Below are 19,061 nucleotides of genomic sequence, written 5' to 3'. Positions count from 1 at the left end.
GATGACCTCAGTGACCTTGACCCACTAACCAATAAGAACCGGTTCTGTCTCGGGTCAAGATGCACTCACCCACCAAGTTTGAGGAACGTGCGACTCATAGTCTCCGAATAAATAGGCGGAAAGCAAACTTTAACCAAAACTTTAACCAAATTTGTCACATACACACATACACACAAAACACATACACACATACATACGGAAAAGTGATTATATAGTCTCCTGCCTTATCAGGCGAGACAATAAGTACAAACAAGCCTAGTATTGGTTCAGTGATTCTTGAGATAGCTCTTGAAATTTTGAGAAAATATCTCAAAACTTGGGACTTTTTATGTTGAAGCATGGCTAGCATGCAGAGAAAAATACATTAAAAAAACATGTTTTCCTCCAAAATTCAGATATCCGAATAATAAACAAATCCGTATATAATAGGTTCCTGATACCATTTCGATATGATTCATTCATATACCCAAACAATCACCAAATTGAATCATACAATACAGCTTGTTGCCATGATGTTTCTGCACAAAATAATCTGTTTTCTTTGGTCAAACTTGTCTAGCCTGATTCGTCGGACATGAATTTTTCATATGAGACTTTTTTTTATACAAATTTAGCGGAAAGTTGCCAGGGAAGTAAAGGAGGATAATGGTTCAGAAAACAACAGAAAACAAAAGAATTCTTCATTGAAATACTGACATTTGAAGACCAAATGAGGGAGCAACCTTGACAAGTTATATATTATTTTAAAGTTCATGATCCAGAGAATATGAATCTGGGTATAACTCAAAATAAAAATGTGCAACTTTCATCTCATTTTATGGGAACAGGTCTCCTAATCTAGTGGGAAGATGTCCAAGTAGAATTGATCAAGTTGGCAAAGAAACACCCAGTTATTACAGAAAAAACAAAAACAATGTCACTTTTAATAAACAGACTGCTTAAAATTACACAATTAAACATACAACAACTCAATTTTATGCTAGAGTCAAAGTTGTGCGGCCAAATTCCTGTCTAGCAGTCTAAAAATAGTGTGCAATTAAACAATCTAGCTACTTTTAAAATGGGGTCAAAATTCAACTCCTGTGAATAGAACTGTCTGCAGAGAGCATTGTCAAAGAAAGCACAATTTAGTAAATGGATGAATTGAGTTAAATAGAGCTATGGAAAGAGAGGAGAGAAATATATCTTACACTTCCCACAATGCATTTCTACAATTTGAATTCTCTGTATTGATTTGCTATCTAGAGCAACATGGGTCGATGTTGACAAAAAGTACCTCAATGAACAGTGCACATATCCAGATCTTGCAAAATGTGTTTTTTTTTCTTGAATATCGACCCATAGCTAGTGTAGTTTCAACATGAAAACAAAGGGAACCGGTAGTACAAAGTAATAGCAGTGTCATTTGATGTGATGAGGTGATGCATCATGTTGCAAAGGATTCTGGGAAGGGTAAGATATATTCTCTGCAAAAGCACTTAATCTAATTGAACACTATAGACAAAATTGTCTGGCTACTTTAAAATGTCCATTTCTTTAAAGAATGAAGAAAAATACATTTATTTATTACTTTTGGCCAAAAACATTAAAACCCAAGATTGAAAAACACTAAATTAAAGGAATTAAAACCCTAAAAAATAAAAATATATATTTGTTTTTGTAATAAAAGCAAATACATTTAAAATCATGACAACCTCCAATATTTTGGTTTAATGAAATTTTTCATGTGTGAATGTCATTTTTTTCTCAAAACATTTTGTTTTATCTTTTTACATGTAGTTAAACATAATATCATCTATAAAGCAAATGAATTTTGTTGTACAGGTCTCTTTTTTATGCAGCACAAATGGGCTATTCCACTTGAAATCCATACACCCCCTATGGAAGACATAACCTTAATCTTCCACACAGGGAGTGTGCATTTCAAATGGGACTACCTAAATGGGTGACTCCATTTGAAATCTACACCCCTTGTGTGGCAGATTATAAGTTCATGTCTTCCACAGGGGGTGTAGGAATTTAAACTGGAACAGCCCAATTGATGCACACAACAATAACAAGCATATATGTGTAAATTATGAACAATTTGTAAAATTTCATTGCTCAATAAAATATAATACCAAAATGTTCTTTTACACACATATCTTCTATGTGGTTTTCATTCTCACAAAAAGATAAATATTTTCCGCAGCCGATACAAATCAATTCAAAACCTGATCTTGGATGTGAAAATTTATTGAAAAACTAAAATATAAAATAACTATCAATACCAATATTGATTTTTATAAATACCACATGGCAGCCATAGTTTTGCGCTTGAACTTTTCATATGTACAGGGTGTCCCAATAAAAACGGAACCCAACTTTGACCCATTTTTCTCAGGTTTATTTATAGTCAAAAGTCAGGTGTTTTACATATTCTGAAACTGTATTGTCTTTGGAACTGTTTGACAAAACTGAAAAATTGTCATATTTTAACAACGCAAGATGCTAATTTCACAGTTTTTATTGGGACAACCTGTATGTATAAAATACAGGATGTCCCAAAAGTCACCTAACCATTTCAAATCTGTATTATCTTGCATAAGAATTATCCTAAAATCTTACTACTGTCACAAAAACTTTACCTTTGCAGTGAAAAATATGGAAGATATTGTGAATTCACTGCAGTCTGCAAAAAAGCTTCAAAATAATCAAAAATTATTCTCTCATTCACGCAATAAAATAGAAATCAGGAATAGAACCTGGGACATCCACATAGAATGTATTCCCACAAAATGTTTAGGAAATCATTGTAGGCCAGGAATTGAACCTGGGACCTCTACATAGAATATATTCCCACTGAAGGCTTTTGATGAAAAACATTACAGGTCAGGAATTGAACCTGTGACCTCTACATAGAACATATTTGCACAGATTGCTCATGAAATGGACATCATTGTGGGCCAGGAATTGAACCTGTGACCTCTGCATAGAATATACTGATACAGAATGCTTACCTTTGCTAATTGTAGTAGAACAATAGCCTGTTTGATGGACTCAATCATGGCCTGCAAAAAGAACAATAAAAATAAAATAATTGTGATTGGCTTGTTTGAGAATTAGTTGGTATCTTGTTGCATGGTCAGTATTCAGTGAATACTATCCTTCCCCCACCCCAGATACACACACACACCCCACACACCCCCCTACGTGAAAGCACCAGTAAACATGGATGTAATAAACACAATAGAATTTTTAATAGCCAACCATGGACACACACATTTAGGGACCGTTCAGAAATACTTTGGTGGGGGGGCTGGGCACTTGAATTTTGGAGTCAAAACTTTTTGACCCCCCCTTCAGAGAACCTAAAACTTTTTGACCCCCCCCTCTTTAGACATATAAAACTTTTTGACCCCCCCCTTTCCAAGAGGTTAAAAACAGTCTGGGAGGGGGCTACTCCATTTGTGCAAACTCAGTCACAATTACAGGCCTGAAAGTTCAAGGTGTTTTTCATATGCTGTGACTTGTATGAAGTTTAATTTCAATTTATGCATTCTAATTTTTGTGACCAGTGTACATGATTAAATAAATAAAAGTAACACAAAAAGGGAAATTGACAGTGGTGTAGCTAGGGCTTGTGGCACCCAGGGCTAAGGATAGGTGTCGCTCCCGATTCTTGAAATAATTATTGCGCCCGGAGCACAAATAGGGGCTACCACTAATTAATTTTGGTTATAATGAAAGAATATCGGTCTTAAATTGATGTTTCAAATGACTTTGTCCTGAAATGCAGCATAAGCGCTTGAAATTTTGACTTTCATCGCTTTTAGAGTGGCTCAGAATCGATGCTGAATTGGTCAATTTGGCGCCCCCTAAGAGTGGCGCCCAGGACACATGCCCCCACCTGCCCCGTCGCTATCCATTGGAAATTCAGAGCAACATCTGGGCACATACTCAAGATTTTTAATACTTAAGACTTGTTTATCAGGGGCGTAGCCAGCTTTCTTGGTCAGGGTGGTAAAATACAGGGCGAGTCAAAAAAAGTGCAATAGAGCAAAGAATCGATATTTATGTAAGAACCACGTTGAACTTTCCAATTATTGAAAGTTTCTAAAAATGCCACATTCAATACGCACCCGTTGTGAAAATATGAAGTCAATCGCATCTACCGTTTAATTTTTATGAGTCCTTTTGCTACGATACCCAATTTCGTTATTTGTCCACGAGGTACCATGTATTTTGAATGAGAGCACACAATGCACGATAAAGGCACCAGCTCTGAAACTGACTTTAACTTAAATAAGCTTGATTTTTGTGTTATTTCATTTTTTTTTTCTGTTCAAACAAACTTTCTAACATTACTTAAGTCCTTCATACCTCACTCGACTTCAACTCCATTTTTTTAATCCCAATATGTCCAACTTACTGGATTATTTATAATTCACTCCACTTGAATTTGCGCGCATTTCATTTCGACATTTGAAAAAATCCGCCTACAAATGTGTATGTTTTTGATAGAGAATAAACATCTTTAAAGTAAAGGTAAAATGAAAATAACAACAAATAATGTTTCTTTTCCTTAAACAAGACCAAGGAAAATAACAATTTGGGTGCTCCATTTTATTTCAATGCCAATGAGGTTAAGAAAATAGCAATTGTTCCAAATCTACCTTACACAGAGTGGGCTGACATTCAAATTTTAGATTTTTCTTGGACAAATATTAAAATTGGGTATCGCTATAAAATGTGTCATAAAAACAAAACAGTAAATGCTAATTCCTTGGTTTTTTCACACAAGGTCACTAATGGATATATCATTTATAAAATGTTTTAAAACCTAAAAGGTTCAAATCGGTTCTGAAGTAAAAATGGATTCTTTTCTCTATTGCACTTTTTTTACTCACCCTGTATAAATTTTGGGGCAAAGACAAAAAAAAAATCCTGGTTGCATCATTTTGACCCGGTATTATCAGTGGGATACATACATAATCACCCTTTTCTTATAGCGACTGTAGAATACATGTAAAGTCTTTGAGATTCCAAAAGGCTTTAATGGGACACGGTAATGAGCACACGTAGTACGCCAAAAATGTATTTTACACTATTTTGGGCCATAATCGTGCATCGTGATAAAAAGGGCTTTATTGGTACATATGCGCGTGTAGCGCGCAAAATTTTTGTATGTTCTTGTTGTTTTGGTATTTTGTTGTTTTAAACTTTTTTGACCCCCCTCCTTTAGTAACCAAAACTTTTGGTCCCCCCTTTGTGCAACTCAAAACTTTGTGTGTCCCCCCCACACTTTGCCCAGTCCCCCCACCAAAGTATTTATGAACGGTCCCTTAGTAACCAAAACTTTTGGTCCCCCCTTTGTGCAACTCAAAACTTTTGTGTCCCCCCACACTTTGCCCAGTCCCCCCACCAAAGTATTTATGAACGGTCCCTTAAGTTTTTTCACTTCACTGAGGACTCAGCCTACACCGGAAAGTATAGTCAGTATTAGCTATAATGTTTTTTAATGGTGTTTAAACTACATAGATCTATAGAAACAAGAAACCCAATTTACAAGTAGGAATAATGGACATCCACAGTTCATGTACATCCACCAAGATTTCTCATGTGTGTCCTCGTTTGCTGACCAACAAAAACGCAAATAAATAAATATAAATAAATCCTATCACTGAAATAACATCACCCATATGGTTGACAAAAGGTACACACATGTCCATGGAAACCTCTCAATGCTGGAGTGTGATGAACAGATTTGCTGTTTTTATCCCATATGCCTGCATACACCCACCCATGATGATGGCTATATAATTATAATAATATAAAATTACATCTTTTCAATCCACAAAGGGCCAGATTAATTATAAGTGAGTAGAACAATGCTGCCAGCTATTTATAATTACTTGCATGGGATGGAGAGAGAGAGAGAGCAGAGGAGAGAGATGTCCAAGGAGAGAGGAAGAGAAGGAGAAGAAGAGAGAGAGAGTCAATAAATTTAAATTAAAAGACAGGGATGCTAGTGGCCTGACGTGACTTTGTGGGAAAAGTCTGAAAAACCATGCAAATTTGGGCTATAAAGCCTCAATGGGCTGAAAATAAATATAAGTGCAGAAATTTGGAGTAAACTAGAATTACGCGGTTTGTGGGGGTAAAAAAAGTAGAGAGATCATTCGAAAGAATTCTGGCATCCCTAAAATGATGGAGAGAAAGAAATTGAGAGATAGAAAGAGAGGATGCAACGATTAGTAGGTATCAATGAACATCCTGAAATACTGGAAAAATTGCCAATTATCTTTATTTTCATATAAATGAGGCAACATCTTCAATAGCTGTTGATCATCTTCAAGGGCCCTTTGTTTGAAATCTATGGGCCCTCATCCAATTTCAGAGTTTTTTGAAGTTTGACAACCACCCTTGTATTAGTTATATAGATAAACCATGCATACTAGTGGCATAACTTGTACAGCCCCCTTTCGAAAAATAGCGCATTACAGATGTATTTGCTCAATTAGCATTTTGTGCAAATATTCTTCATGCCCCTGACGTCACGTTTCATGGTCAAAATTGTCATTTCTGGATTATAATGTCTTCACTTAAAAGTCTACTTTTGAGTTTAGTCTACATGTCTATTAACCATTGATTCAAACTCGACGCTAATAATACATTTCATCGTCAAACTTGACAATTATTGATTACAATATGCTCACTTAATACTCTACAAGCTAATTTACCTGTCAGCTTTGACAAGCCTTTTTATAGCTATAAATTCAAAATCTAAGCTAATAATACAGAGTACAAGGCAATATAGAACCAAATTAGTTTGATCTTTCTATCGAGCATCAATGCTTGGTCGATCCTTAAATATGAAATATCAATAAAGTAGCCATTATTAATTGTTATAACATTTAATCTTTGTATGTAATTCATTGTCCAATACAATACTTCTGATTTATTAGTTGATAATTCAACAATAACATGCATTGAAGCAGCATTGACGATCGATCCAAAAACTGAGTCGCTGAGCACATCAAGCCTTTGATGTTGCATTTCATCATCAAACTTGTTAATCTGGAATTCTAATGTGCTGATTTGATCTATGAGCAGTGGCGGTGCCAGGAAGTTCTTTGGGGGGCATTGGGGGGTGAATTTGAGGCTCCCAGATTCAAAATTGCTGCAAAAAGTGGAAATATTTGTAATTTGGGTTTTTACTGAGGAGGGGGTGGCAAAGTTCTGACTCCCCCCCATAATGCCCCTAAAATTGTTTGCAGTGTTTTGTAGTACTGAGGCTCATTAGGGTTAATCCAATCTCTTGTCATCAATCTCCTTACCTTGGCCGAGTCCCTGAGCACATCATGCCTCTGATGTTGGGTTTCATCATCAAACTTGTCGATCCTGGATTCTAATGTGCCGACTTGTTCTATGAGTATTTGTAGGTAGGCATCAGCCTCTGCTAGCTTGCGATCAAACTCTTGCACTGTGGGTATCGGTCTCAATGAGGGCGCTACACCAAACTACACGGATAAAAAAGAAAGAAAAAAAACATGAGTTAACGATTATATCACTCATGATGGCTGATTGGCTGTTTACCATTCAATTTTTTACATGCATAATCACCATCTACTCATACAGACTCACTATGCATCCACAGAATTTTTGACGTCAACTGCTGACCGTATTTTTACACATATGGTCCCCAGTTTTGAGCAAGTATCGCTCAAATGCATTTAGCATGCATTTGCAGTCTATTGCAGCAGTTTGAAACTGCGGACGATCCTCGGTTGTAGGAATGTCCACAGTGGAAGGTGAACAATATTGCGTGTGTCCGCGTTTGGTGCCAAACACGTATGCATACACCCCACACACACCCCGAAACACTACACACAGGCACTTGCTTATGGTACAAATATCTCTATCCCAACAATTTGCCCAAACAAGCGCATGCCATGAATACCATTACAAAGCTAAGTTAAAACCAAGAAATTAAGGCACACAATAAAATACAATGTCAACTCACAGCTGATACCAGTCATGAACACAAACACTGAATTATTTACTCTTCCACCTCCACAACCACATACTATTAAAGCATCCACTTACTTATGATATAGATGAATACCAGTATAAACCTTGACCAAATGGTACACAACACAATCCAATCTCAACAATTCAATAGGTCCTGGTCATTCACAACTGACCATCACCAACTGACCCGTAATGGTTATGGTTACCAGATAAAATATCATGTCACTGTAAAGCGCTAATCATATCAAAACCACCACCCCCGTTCTTAATAATATCCCTACACTAGAACCGATTCATAATACGCTGATGAACCACTGAGTCCACATCATGCAACAGACACTTGGTTTAAATTACCACTGCTAGTCTCCCTGTAGTGTATGAGCCATATAATAGTCTAATTTACAAAGGCTCAGTTCAACAATTTCCATTGGTCAAGCATAGCACAGAATTTGACCTCAAGTTGTGGAGTATGAGTTTTTGTACCTAACATACTCAAAGGTCATTCAGTGGATGTACAAATATATTGAGTTGAAGGACTGTGTCCTGATAGATGAGAATGTTTTAGATTTGAGTAACTATACCATAAAAGGGCTCCTTTAATTTCCCATGACATACATATTGTAGTTCATACAACATCTTCAATTAAAACAAGAATACAACTTAACCTCACGACGTGGAGTACCAATTTTTGTACCCAACATATCCAAGGGTCATACAATGTGTGTCGAAACATATTGGGATTATATAACTGTGCCTTCATAGATGAGCATGTTTGAAATCCTAGTGCCTCGCCATGAAATGGGCTTTTCGAGTTCAAATCCACACACCCCCAATGGAAGATGAGACCAAAATCTTCCACACAGGGAGTGTGACTTTCACTTGGGTCACCTGAATGGGTAACCCCATTTGAAATCCATACCCTCGGTGTGAGAGATTAAGGTTATGTCTTACACAGGGGGTGTATATATTTCAGCTGGAACAGCGAAATGTGGATCACGTCTCTATTTAGACATGGAATAATCATCATTTTATGATTATGATGAGCTGGAATCATACACGATGAGAAACAAAACAAAATTTGTATCAATTTATATGTAATGTACACTAGTTAACAGCTGGAGAAGCCATCTCAATGACAAAGTGTATACAAACAAAAAATTAATAATTTCTTTTGTATGTCATTTTTGTTACCATGGTTACCTTGCATAGATCAAATCATTTGGGTAATATTTATCTCTCAGAACTTGCTTCTGGCATGCAATTATTACATTAGACCAAATCATTTTGGTAAAAATTGTGTAAAGTCGACTCTGAAAATGTGCTCTATACAAGATATCTTTGAAGTAAATTAAAAAATCAAATTTATAACAAAATGATTTTTAAAATATACATATTCAATTCTGAACAACAGAACTCTTTCGTTATTGAAAATATTTACAGTAACTTCAATAATTGAATGAATTAAAAGAAAATCATTGGACCAAATCAAACCTTTATTTTAGAGTTTCAGAAAAAACACCCTGATATTTGACATTCTACACTCCACAGATTCCATTCATATAGTGGCATGGATGGGTTTGAAATGTGGTCTTTGGTGCGAATCAAACAACAGGCATGAGACTGCACTTTCCTAAACTAAAACTGAAAATGTGTGTGAAACTGGGCAAAAAGTACCCAAAATAGGCTGAAATTAAATAAAGTTGCGGAAATTTTGACAAAAAAAACTGAATTCAGCTTTAAAACTGAAAATTCTCATGCCTGAAACAAATGAACATACAATGAAACCTAACAAAACAAAACAAAGAAACTAATAAGGCCAAAAAAAAAAAAGAAATTGTTTGGTTGCCCTTCCAAGACAAAAATTTGGAGGGTCGGTAGGTCGATCCTTTTTTTTTCTTTTCCATGGACTCTTCTTCGACTTGTCCTCTATTTTGAAAAGGCTAGTATTGACAAATGCTTGATCATTTTATGGGAAAAAATTGTGTGTTTTTGGACTGGATTTAAATGGAAAAACTTCTTGTTTTCAATCAAATATGCATTTAATAAATAAAATGAGTAAATAACAAATATAGAAGTCCTTGATTCTGTCCAAATTTAAGGTTTCTTCTAAAAAAGTGACTGGGAAATTTTTTTTTTTAAACGACCCAAGATTTCCAATTTTTTGGGTCGGTCGGTTGAGGGCAACCAAACATTTTTTTAGCCTAATTAACAGTAGATAATTTTCCCTTTAAATAAGGGAACAAAGCAAAAGTTTGATGATGTCCTATAAATGATTCCCTGAAAAAAAAAGTGAACAGAAATGCAATTAATCCTGGCTATTGGCGCCCAGTAACCAGTATTAATCATCCCATTGTTTGCTCTTTGTTATTGGCATATTATAAATCTCTTTAATAGAGCATAATTAATTAGGCCAATTAACAATGTCCTAACTAGGGTATCTAAAACTAGGTCATGATTGGGCTATTCCTACATCCCCTATGGGAGATGTTTGAAATTCATACTCCCTGACAGTGTAGATAATTAATTAGGCCAATTAACAATGTCCTAAATAGGGCATCCTTAATTAGGTCATGTAACACATTGGGCTATTCCAGTTGAAAATTCTACACCCTCTATGGAAGATATAATGAAATGGAGTCACCCCATTTGATATTCATACTTCCGTGAGTAGAAGATTAAGGTCATGTCAGGGGTTGTACGGATTTCAACTGGAATAACCCAATGAAGCTGTTTGAAACTGCGAATTTAAGAAACAGTTCAGAACATTTGAAATCACAAAAATTTATTACCGCAAAAATAACTTGTTACACAGATTACAACCACGGACCTACAAGGTAAACATTTTCAAAATATAATATACTGCATTAATTTTGCAAATAGGGCACATTCATAAAATTATAATTTCTCTGTGACTTGAAGAAAGAAAACATAACGAGGCTATCAATTATATTAAACCTATGTGTTGTTTTATTGATTTTTGTAAAAATATTTTTTCAATGTGTGAAACTCACTCCATAAATAATGAATATTAGTTCAGATGCAAAAACGATACAATTTATGACAATAATTTTTATCAATTATATTACAGATTAATTTACTTTGAAATAGGGTGTCAATTTAAATCTATTATGGCAGATGTTGACAGAGTTGGCAGTGGTGATACAAACCCACCCTTTTTATTTTATACCAGCCCTCGAATTAACCCACGGCACCCATGGCATTTTGCCGTGGGTGCCCATCCCCACTGCCGTAATGCCCTCAAAATATGTCCTTTACCCAAGGCAGTCACTTCGCGTGCCCTCTAATGAAGTTGCCGTCGGTGCCCCAGCCCTGCCCCTTCATTATAAAATCATCTATCTATGTTTGTGTGTGTTTTCTTCACTTTTGAGAAATTGCCTTGATGCCCTTCTCAAATTTTCAACAGTTGCCATGATGCCCTCTTAAAATATTACAAACTGCCATGCTGCCTTGCCCTTTCAGTGAAAATCCAAGGCAATTAGCAACTTGCCCTAAAAAAGTTGCCGCACCCCATCAGATCCTTAATTCGAGGGCTGTTTTATACTCTTTATAACAAGACTCCGAAACCCACCCTTTCTAAGCATCTTATGGTGGTCCAGGAGGTGCAGATTTGCATCCAATTATTCCAAAGAGAATTACATATTGAAGTTTTAGATGACCAAACAGAATGTGATTTCAATATTTTTTTTATCTCATTTAGTGCCATTCAATCGGAAATTACAGTAAACATTGGGATTGCAATTGTTGACTTCAAAACCCACGCTTTTTATCAGTGACCATGCTTTATATTTGGACACGCATTTTAACCAGACAATTTCCAATTTGTGGACCCTTTAAACCCACCCTTTCTAAAGCGTGGGTTAACAACTATGGTTGATCACAGTGAATGTTATGGCCTTAACTCAAAAAGTTTGAAAATGCATGTGGAGGAACAGTCCCTGTGTTCAGGTTTCTTTTTTCCAAAAGCACCTATTTTTTCGCATAAAACGCTTCACAGCTTTACAATTTTGTAGAAAACATAATTTGTACTTCTCTAAAGCATTGGTGGTGCCAGGATTTTTTTTTTTGGGGGGGGGGCATGTGCTGTACTCTGATACCTGTATGGTGAATTGGTGATCTAAAGATTTTCCAACTGCTGCGCTCGCTGATCGCTTCGCTTGCTGTTCGAGAGGTGTCGGCAGCGTTCGAAATTTTGGTTGTCCGGTTGCCTGGGCCAACTAAAAAAGTTGCCGGACAACCAAAAATACTGATTCGGTTGTCCGCGGACAACCATAAATCTAGCCAAAAGTCACATTTGTAGGCCTACGGACAACCAAAAACTTAGACGGACAACCAGAAATTGTAATCTGGTTGTCCGTGGGACAACCATTTATTTTTCCTAAATTCGAACACTGGGTGTCAAGGTTTGCGAACCGGGCTAGTTCTACCACAATCAAGCAAACTGGAGAAATTGACAACCCAATTTGCTTTAAAAACAATTCCAGTTGAAATCCATACATTCCCTGTGGAAGACATAATCTTAATCTCCCACACAGGGAGTGTAGATTTCAAATGGAGTCACCCATTCAGGTCACCCGCATTTGAAATTCACACTCCAGTGTTTGAAAGATTATAAGGGCATGTCTTTCATAGGGGGTGTATAGATTTCAAATGGAATACCACTAAGCTCAGAGTTACTACATGCTTTGAAATAATCTGTGTTATTTAAGTGTGCATGTTTACAGCAATTTACTTACATTTGCAGCTTATGTCGTCAGTGGCCATGTATAGAGATTTGAAAGATTAAACTATTGTCCAAGAAATAACATTGAGCTCTATCTGGTGATGCAGCTTGATCACAAAAGGCGCAGGATTGGTTGTTTTAGTAAATTTCCTATACTTAAGGTATAGGGAAATTTTACATTTCGCCACATATATAAATTGTACAAATACCACAAATAGCTAGAAGTAAATGCAAAAGACAAGGGTTCAAAGGGCTTTAACGTACTGGCCATATAAGCAATTTTGAACTTAGATTATTTTTCTCATATCCTAGTTGCTTCCAATGATCGCTATTTGTGCAATTTGTGCAATTGGTGGAAAGGGCTTTAACGTGCCGACTATATAAGCAATTATGACATTGATCGCCAAGTCCCTTCTAGCCGTCAGCAATTTGTGCAATTTATGCAATTTTGAACTTAGATTATTTTTCTCATATCCTAGTTGCTTCCAATGATCGCTATTTGTGCAATTTGTGCAATTGGTGGAAAGGGCTTTAACGTGCCGACTATATAAGCAATTATGACATTGATCGCCAAGTCCCTTCTAGCCGTCAGCAATTTGTGCAATTTATGCAATTTTGAACTTAGATTATTTTTTTCATATCCTAGTTGCTTCCAATGATCGCTATTTGTGCAATTTGTGCAATTGGTGGAAAGGGCTTTAACGTGCCGACTATATAAGCAATTATGACATTGATCGCCAAGTCCCTTCTAGCCGTCAGCAATTTGTGCAATTTATGCAATTTTGAACTTAGATTATTTTTCTCATATCCTAGTTGCTTCCAATGATCGCTATTTGTGCAATTTGTGCAATTGGTGGAAAGGGCTTTAACGTGCCGACTATATAAGCAATTATGACATTGATCGCCAAGTCCCTTCTAGCCGTCAGCAATTTGTGCAATTTATGCAATTTTGAACTTAGATTATTTTTCTCATATCCTAGTTGCTTCCAATGATCGCTATTTGTGCAATTTGTGCAATTGGTGGAAAGGGCTTTAACGTGCCGACTATATAAGCAATTATGACATTGATCGCCAAGTCCCTTCTAGCCGTCAGCAATTTGTGCAATTTATGCAATTTTGAACTTAGATTATTTTTCCCATATCCTAGTTGCTTCCAATGATCGCTATTTGTGCAATTTGTGCAATTTGTGCAATTGGTGGAAAGGGCTTTAACGTGCCGACTATATAAGCAATTATGACATTGATCGCCAAGTCCCTTCTAGCCGTCAGCAATTTGTGCAATTTATGCAATTTTGAACTTCGCCGGCAGGACTTGCCGTAAAAATCTTAACTTCGCCCGGCGGACTTGCCGTATGATGCCTAGGATGATGATGATGAGGATGACAAGATGCCGATGCCTCAAATTAAGTATGACTCGGATGATTGGATATAATGATGATGCCTAGGATGATGATGACTCCGATATGATGCATATATGATGATGACTCCGATAATGATGAATATGATGATGATGATGATGAAGATGATGATGATGATTATGATTATGATGATGTAGACGACGACGATGATGATAATGATGATGACGACGATGATTACGCTATTAGCTGGAATAAGGGCTAAATCAACGGGGAAATTTTGTGTATTAGCATTCCCCCCAACCAAGCCTAAGCATAATGACAAAATGAATGAAGGTGTCATTTTATTAGCGATATTGAAATTAGGGGAGCCCCGAAAAGTTGAGTGTTACCGTAGTTACTGTGGTTTTCGGACTTGTTTTTCTTTCTAAACATCCTCAAACGTATCATTCTCGAAAGCAATGGGACAGCGCTATTTTGGGAGTCTAATTACCCTATTACTTAGCAGGAATAAGAGCTAAATCAACCGTGAAATTTTGTTGATGACGATGCATCGCATGATATAGACATGGATTATCATGATGACCATGATGATGATAAGACGGCGATGCCTCAGATTCAGTATATAATATCATCACACTGCTGACGCAGCTGCTTTTGACTATAATGATGATGCCTAGGATGATGATGACTCCGATAAGATGCCTAGGATGATGATGATTCCAATAATGATGAATATGATGATGATGATGATGTTGACGAAGATGATGATGATAATGATAATTATAATGATGATGATGATGATGATGATGATGATGATGATGATGATTAAGGCAGCCCCGAAAAGTTTAGTGTTAGTGTTAGGGCGGTTTTCGGACTTGTTTTTTCTTTCTAAACATCCTCAGACGTATCATTCTTCCTTAAATTTTCTCGGTTTGTAATAAGGCGGTTCTCGAAAGCAATGGGACAGAGCTGCGTCGATGCCTCAGATTCAGGATGATGAATTGTATATAATATCATCACACTGCCGACGCAGCTTTTGACTATAATGATGATGCCTAGGATGATGATGACGACTCCGATATGATGCCTAGGATGATGATGACTCGATGATGATGATGATGATGATGATGATGATGATGATGATGATGATGATGATGATGATGAGGAGGAGGAGGAGGAGGAGGAGGAGGAGGAGGAGGATGACGATGACGATGACGATGACGATGATGATGATGATATGAAAGCGGTTCTCGAAAGAAATGGCGCAGCGCGAGCCCGGAAACGTTGAGTGTAACCGTAGTTAGGGTGGTTGACGGATATTTTTTGGCTTATAAACATCCTCGTACGTATCATTCCTTCCTTAAATTTTCTTTCCACCAATTGCACAAATTGCACAAATAGCACTTACTGGAAGCAACTCAGATATTGTCCTCATTGCTTTTATAAATTGCATAAATTGCAACACCTGTGGCTATTTCTACAATTTGTAAAAATTACTTACGTGCATGGCTATTTGTACAAATTGCACACTTTCTTGCAACTGTAGGCAATTTGTGCAATTGACTGACATAAATGGCACAAATTGCAACACCTGTGGCTATTTATGCAATTTGTAAAAATTGCTTACATACGTTGCTATTTGTGCTATTTGTACAAATTGCACACTTTCCTGCAACTGTAGGCTATTCGTGCAATTTACTGACATAAATTCCACAAATTGCAACACCTGTGGCTATTTATGCAATTTGTGAAAATTGCTTAAGCAACTGGCTATTTGTGCAATTTGTGCTATTTATACAAATTGCACACTTTCTTGCAATTGAAGGCTATTTGTGCAATGACCAATCCTGCGCCTTTATGAAAGTGGCAGTGACACATGTGTTATACATGTACTGTACATCCAGACTTCATTGCAAACATCACCACCAAGTTCAACTACAGAGCTGCTGTGGCTCAAGAGCTACAAATGTTAGGCGATTGATTCTGATTCTGCATTGCACTGGACCTTACCCATTCATAACAATTTATTACGACAGGGTTCGAGGTTTGAGTACGGTTTCACTGCCAAATGTGTGAAAAAAATATTTAGGTGTGAAGAATACTTCTAAAAATGAGCATATATATTATTTCTAAGGTAAAAATGTCTGAATTTTCAATTTTTCTAACTTAGAATACTGTATCTTAAGTCGTTTTTGGGTTAAACATGGATTTATGGCCATTTTTTACTGAAAATGACCAGTTTTAGGTGAAAAAAAAATTTCACCATTAATTTTTAATCCCTCATATTTTCTACTATATAGATAAATGTTGTCTTTCTCTGTTATTTTGTATTACCTGATGGTTTATTTGTTCAAATAAAACTGTTTTTAATTGATTTCATTGCTTACTTTGTATACCATACCCGGATAAAGTTGAACTTGAAAGTGAAAAAACGAAGCCCAAAAAAGGTCATTTTCGAGAGATTTGTATCTTAGTTTTAGCCATAAAATTTGATCTAAAGGGCTAGAGACCTCATTAATCCCTCATTTTAATGATATTTCAATTTGCCACACACTGATAATAATTTTAACTTCCTTCAAAAAAGAAAAATTGAAGAAAATTGTAAAAATGTTACCCCTACCCCTAAGCGTGAAAAAAATATGGCAAATTGTAAAAAAAATTATTTCGGAAAAACTTATGGAGGTACAGCTCTGAAAAGTTGATCGATTGTGCACTCTACCAATCCCCACAATCGATTAGATTTGTGGAATGATGGCATGTATACTTTTTTCAAAATAATTTTTTTACGACTCAGATTTTGCCCCATTTTGAGGTTCACGCCATTTTTCTGATGTATCAACCCCTTAAACCCAAAGGTCACACCCATAAAAGTTATTCCAGGAAGAACAGTCAATGCCTTTCATGTTGTGCCCTCAAATATGTAATTATAAAGGGATGATCTAAGAGCTGGATGATCTGATGATAATATGACCACCGATGATGAAGAATCTTTCACACCGGGAGATGTAGTATGGGCAAAGCATGGTTGCTTCTGGTATCCAGCTATTTAAAGTCATTTCCCCAACTGATGTACCTGAACATCTGAGAAGTTCTATCCTGAGAAAACTGAAACAAGTATTAGTCAAGTGGTATGGTGAAGAGAACTTTAGTTCTGTACCAGCTCATCACATCAACCACTTATCAGAAAATAAAGTTGATGCAGCCAGTGCCGCTAGATCACACAATATTCAGTTGCGCTATCAACAAGCCATTTCTGATGTCAGGGGTGAATAAAGTGCTATGCTTCAGTATAAACATTTTAAGATTGTGTAAAGGTAATCAGTTATACATTAACACTTTAAGAACATAATTTCTTTATGAGTTTAGACATCAATAGATTTATTGTCTTGACACCAAACCTGACCGCTATATGTTTACTAAATATATAGGAATACAGGGCCTCAGTACCAACATCATTTCATTTTCATACATGAGAACAGTGTTTAAGCAGTCTTTATAGTTTGTTTAACATATTTATAGATTCAAAACAACTTTAACTGAAGTAATAATGCTCTGCAACTTTTTAAAAATACAGTTGTGTTCCAAGTAGACTCCCAGGATTGGTTAACATTTTCATATCATTCTTCGTAAAAACAACATGCGCTTAGAATTTGTTACATATCTTTAAAATGGTGATAGCCTGTGTATTAAAAACTTCAGAAATGGACTCAGCACAAAATTCTAGTCCAGAAAACATGTATAATGTTATGATAACATGAACTTCATTTTCCCCCCATTTTGGCAGTAAAACCGTACTCAAACCTCGAACCCTGTCTTACTCTCAATTAGGTGTTTCTGCTGACCAATTACGAATTGGGCAAACTTATAAAAATTAATGACCTTTGACCTTGGAGGACCTGTTCCATTTTTTCATGTTCCCCTCAAATCAAGGATTATTTGCACCAATTACGCCCAATTGGGCAAGTTTTAACACTTGAGCTCAGCATGACCTTTGACCTTACATATTAAGCATAGGTCAATGCTTCTGTGACCAAGTTTTATATAAAATTGGATGGATTAAGGGATCTGGAATGAGCGTTTTGGCAGTATTTTTTATGGAACATGAGAGCACCTCAGACGTATCGAATTGCATTCTGAATACGAAGCATGTCTTTCTGATATCAAATAATGTTCATTTTTGAAAATCACGATATAATACAAATTTTATGACAAATTATAAAAATTTGATATTTTTCAAATTTTTGATATATAACAGTCCTTGAAGTAAATTTTATAAATCTAATGATATATTCTTAAAGTGTATGTAGCTGGAAGGAAAAGCTGACGATCAATTGAAAATTTTGACCTTTCATATTGAAGATATGGATTTTTTCCCCAAAAGACCAATTTTATTTGGTGTTTTTGGGAAAAATCCATATCTTCAATACGAAAGGTCAAAATTTTCAATTGATCGTCGGCTTTTCATCCCACCTACATACATCGTTAAGTATAAATCATCAGATTTATAAAGTTTACCGAGTACTGTTAAATATCAAAAATATCAATTTTAATGATTTGCCATAAAATGTGTATTACATTGCGAATTTCAAAAATCAAAATTATTTGATATCAGAAGGACATTCTTCGTATTCAGAATGCAATTCGATATGTCTGATGTGCTCTAATGTCCCACAATAAATACTGTCCAAACGTTCATACCCCTTCCCTTAAGCATGATACATGAATTTATCGGTCTACATGTAGCTAGAGTGTTTTTTTTCAAATATCAACGATAAACATTTTAATAGTTGATTTGATCATGTACTCATTTTTTTCCCAGGGACAATACGTAACACATCAGCAGATCAGGTGCCGCTAGTATAAATAGTAAGCTACTTTAACAGTTCATTAAGTTATAGTTTCATCAGAAGGGGTTAACATAGGATACACTATCAGCAAGAGAATTGTCA

The 19,061-nt window shown here is 36.0% G+C and overlaps 1 protein-coding gene across 1 annotated transcript in view; it reads right to left on the bottom strand.

Annotated features, from left to right (window-relative positions):
• The window catches only part of LOC140146019 (oxysterol-binding protein-related protein 9-like), an 83,452-nt gene that overhangs the window by 38,724 nt on the left and 25,667 nt on the right, over positions 1 to 19,061 (bottom strand). The window contains 2 exon segments of the mRNA XM_072167758.1: positions 3,000 to 3,050; positions 7,320 to 7,502. Of these exon segments, the coding sequence (XP_072023859.1) occupies positions 3,000 to 3,050; positions 7,320 to 7,502 (234 nt within the window).

This window comes from Amphiura filiformis, chromosome 2, assembly GCF_039555335.1.
Source record: "Amphiura filiformis chromosome 2, Afil_fr2py, whole genome shotgun sequence".
Classification (NCBI taxonomy): Eukaryota; Metazoa; Echinodermata; class Ophiuroidea; order Amphilepidida; family Amphiuridae; genus Amphiura; species Amphiura filiformis.
The sequence above is the reverse complement of the archived record's forward strand: the minus strand, read 5'-3'. Positions and strand labels throughout refer to the sequence as shown.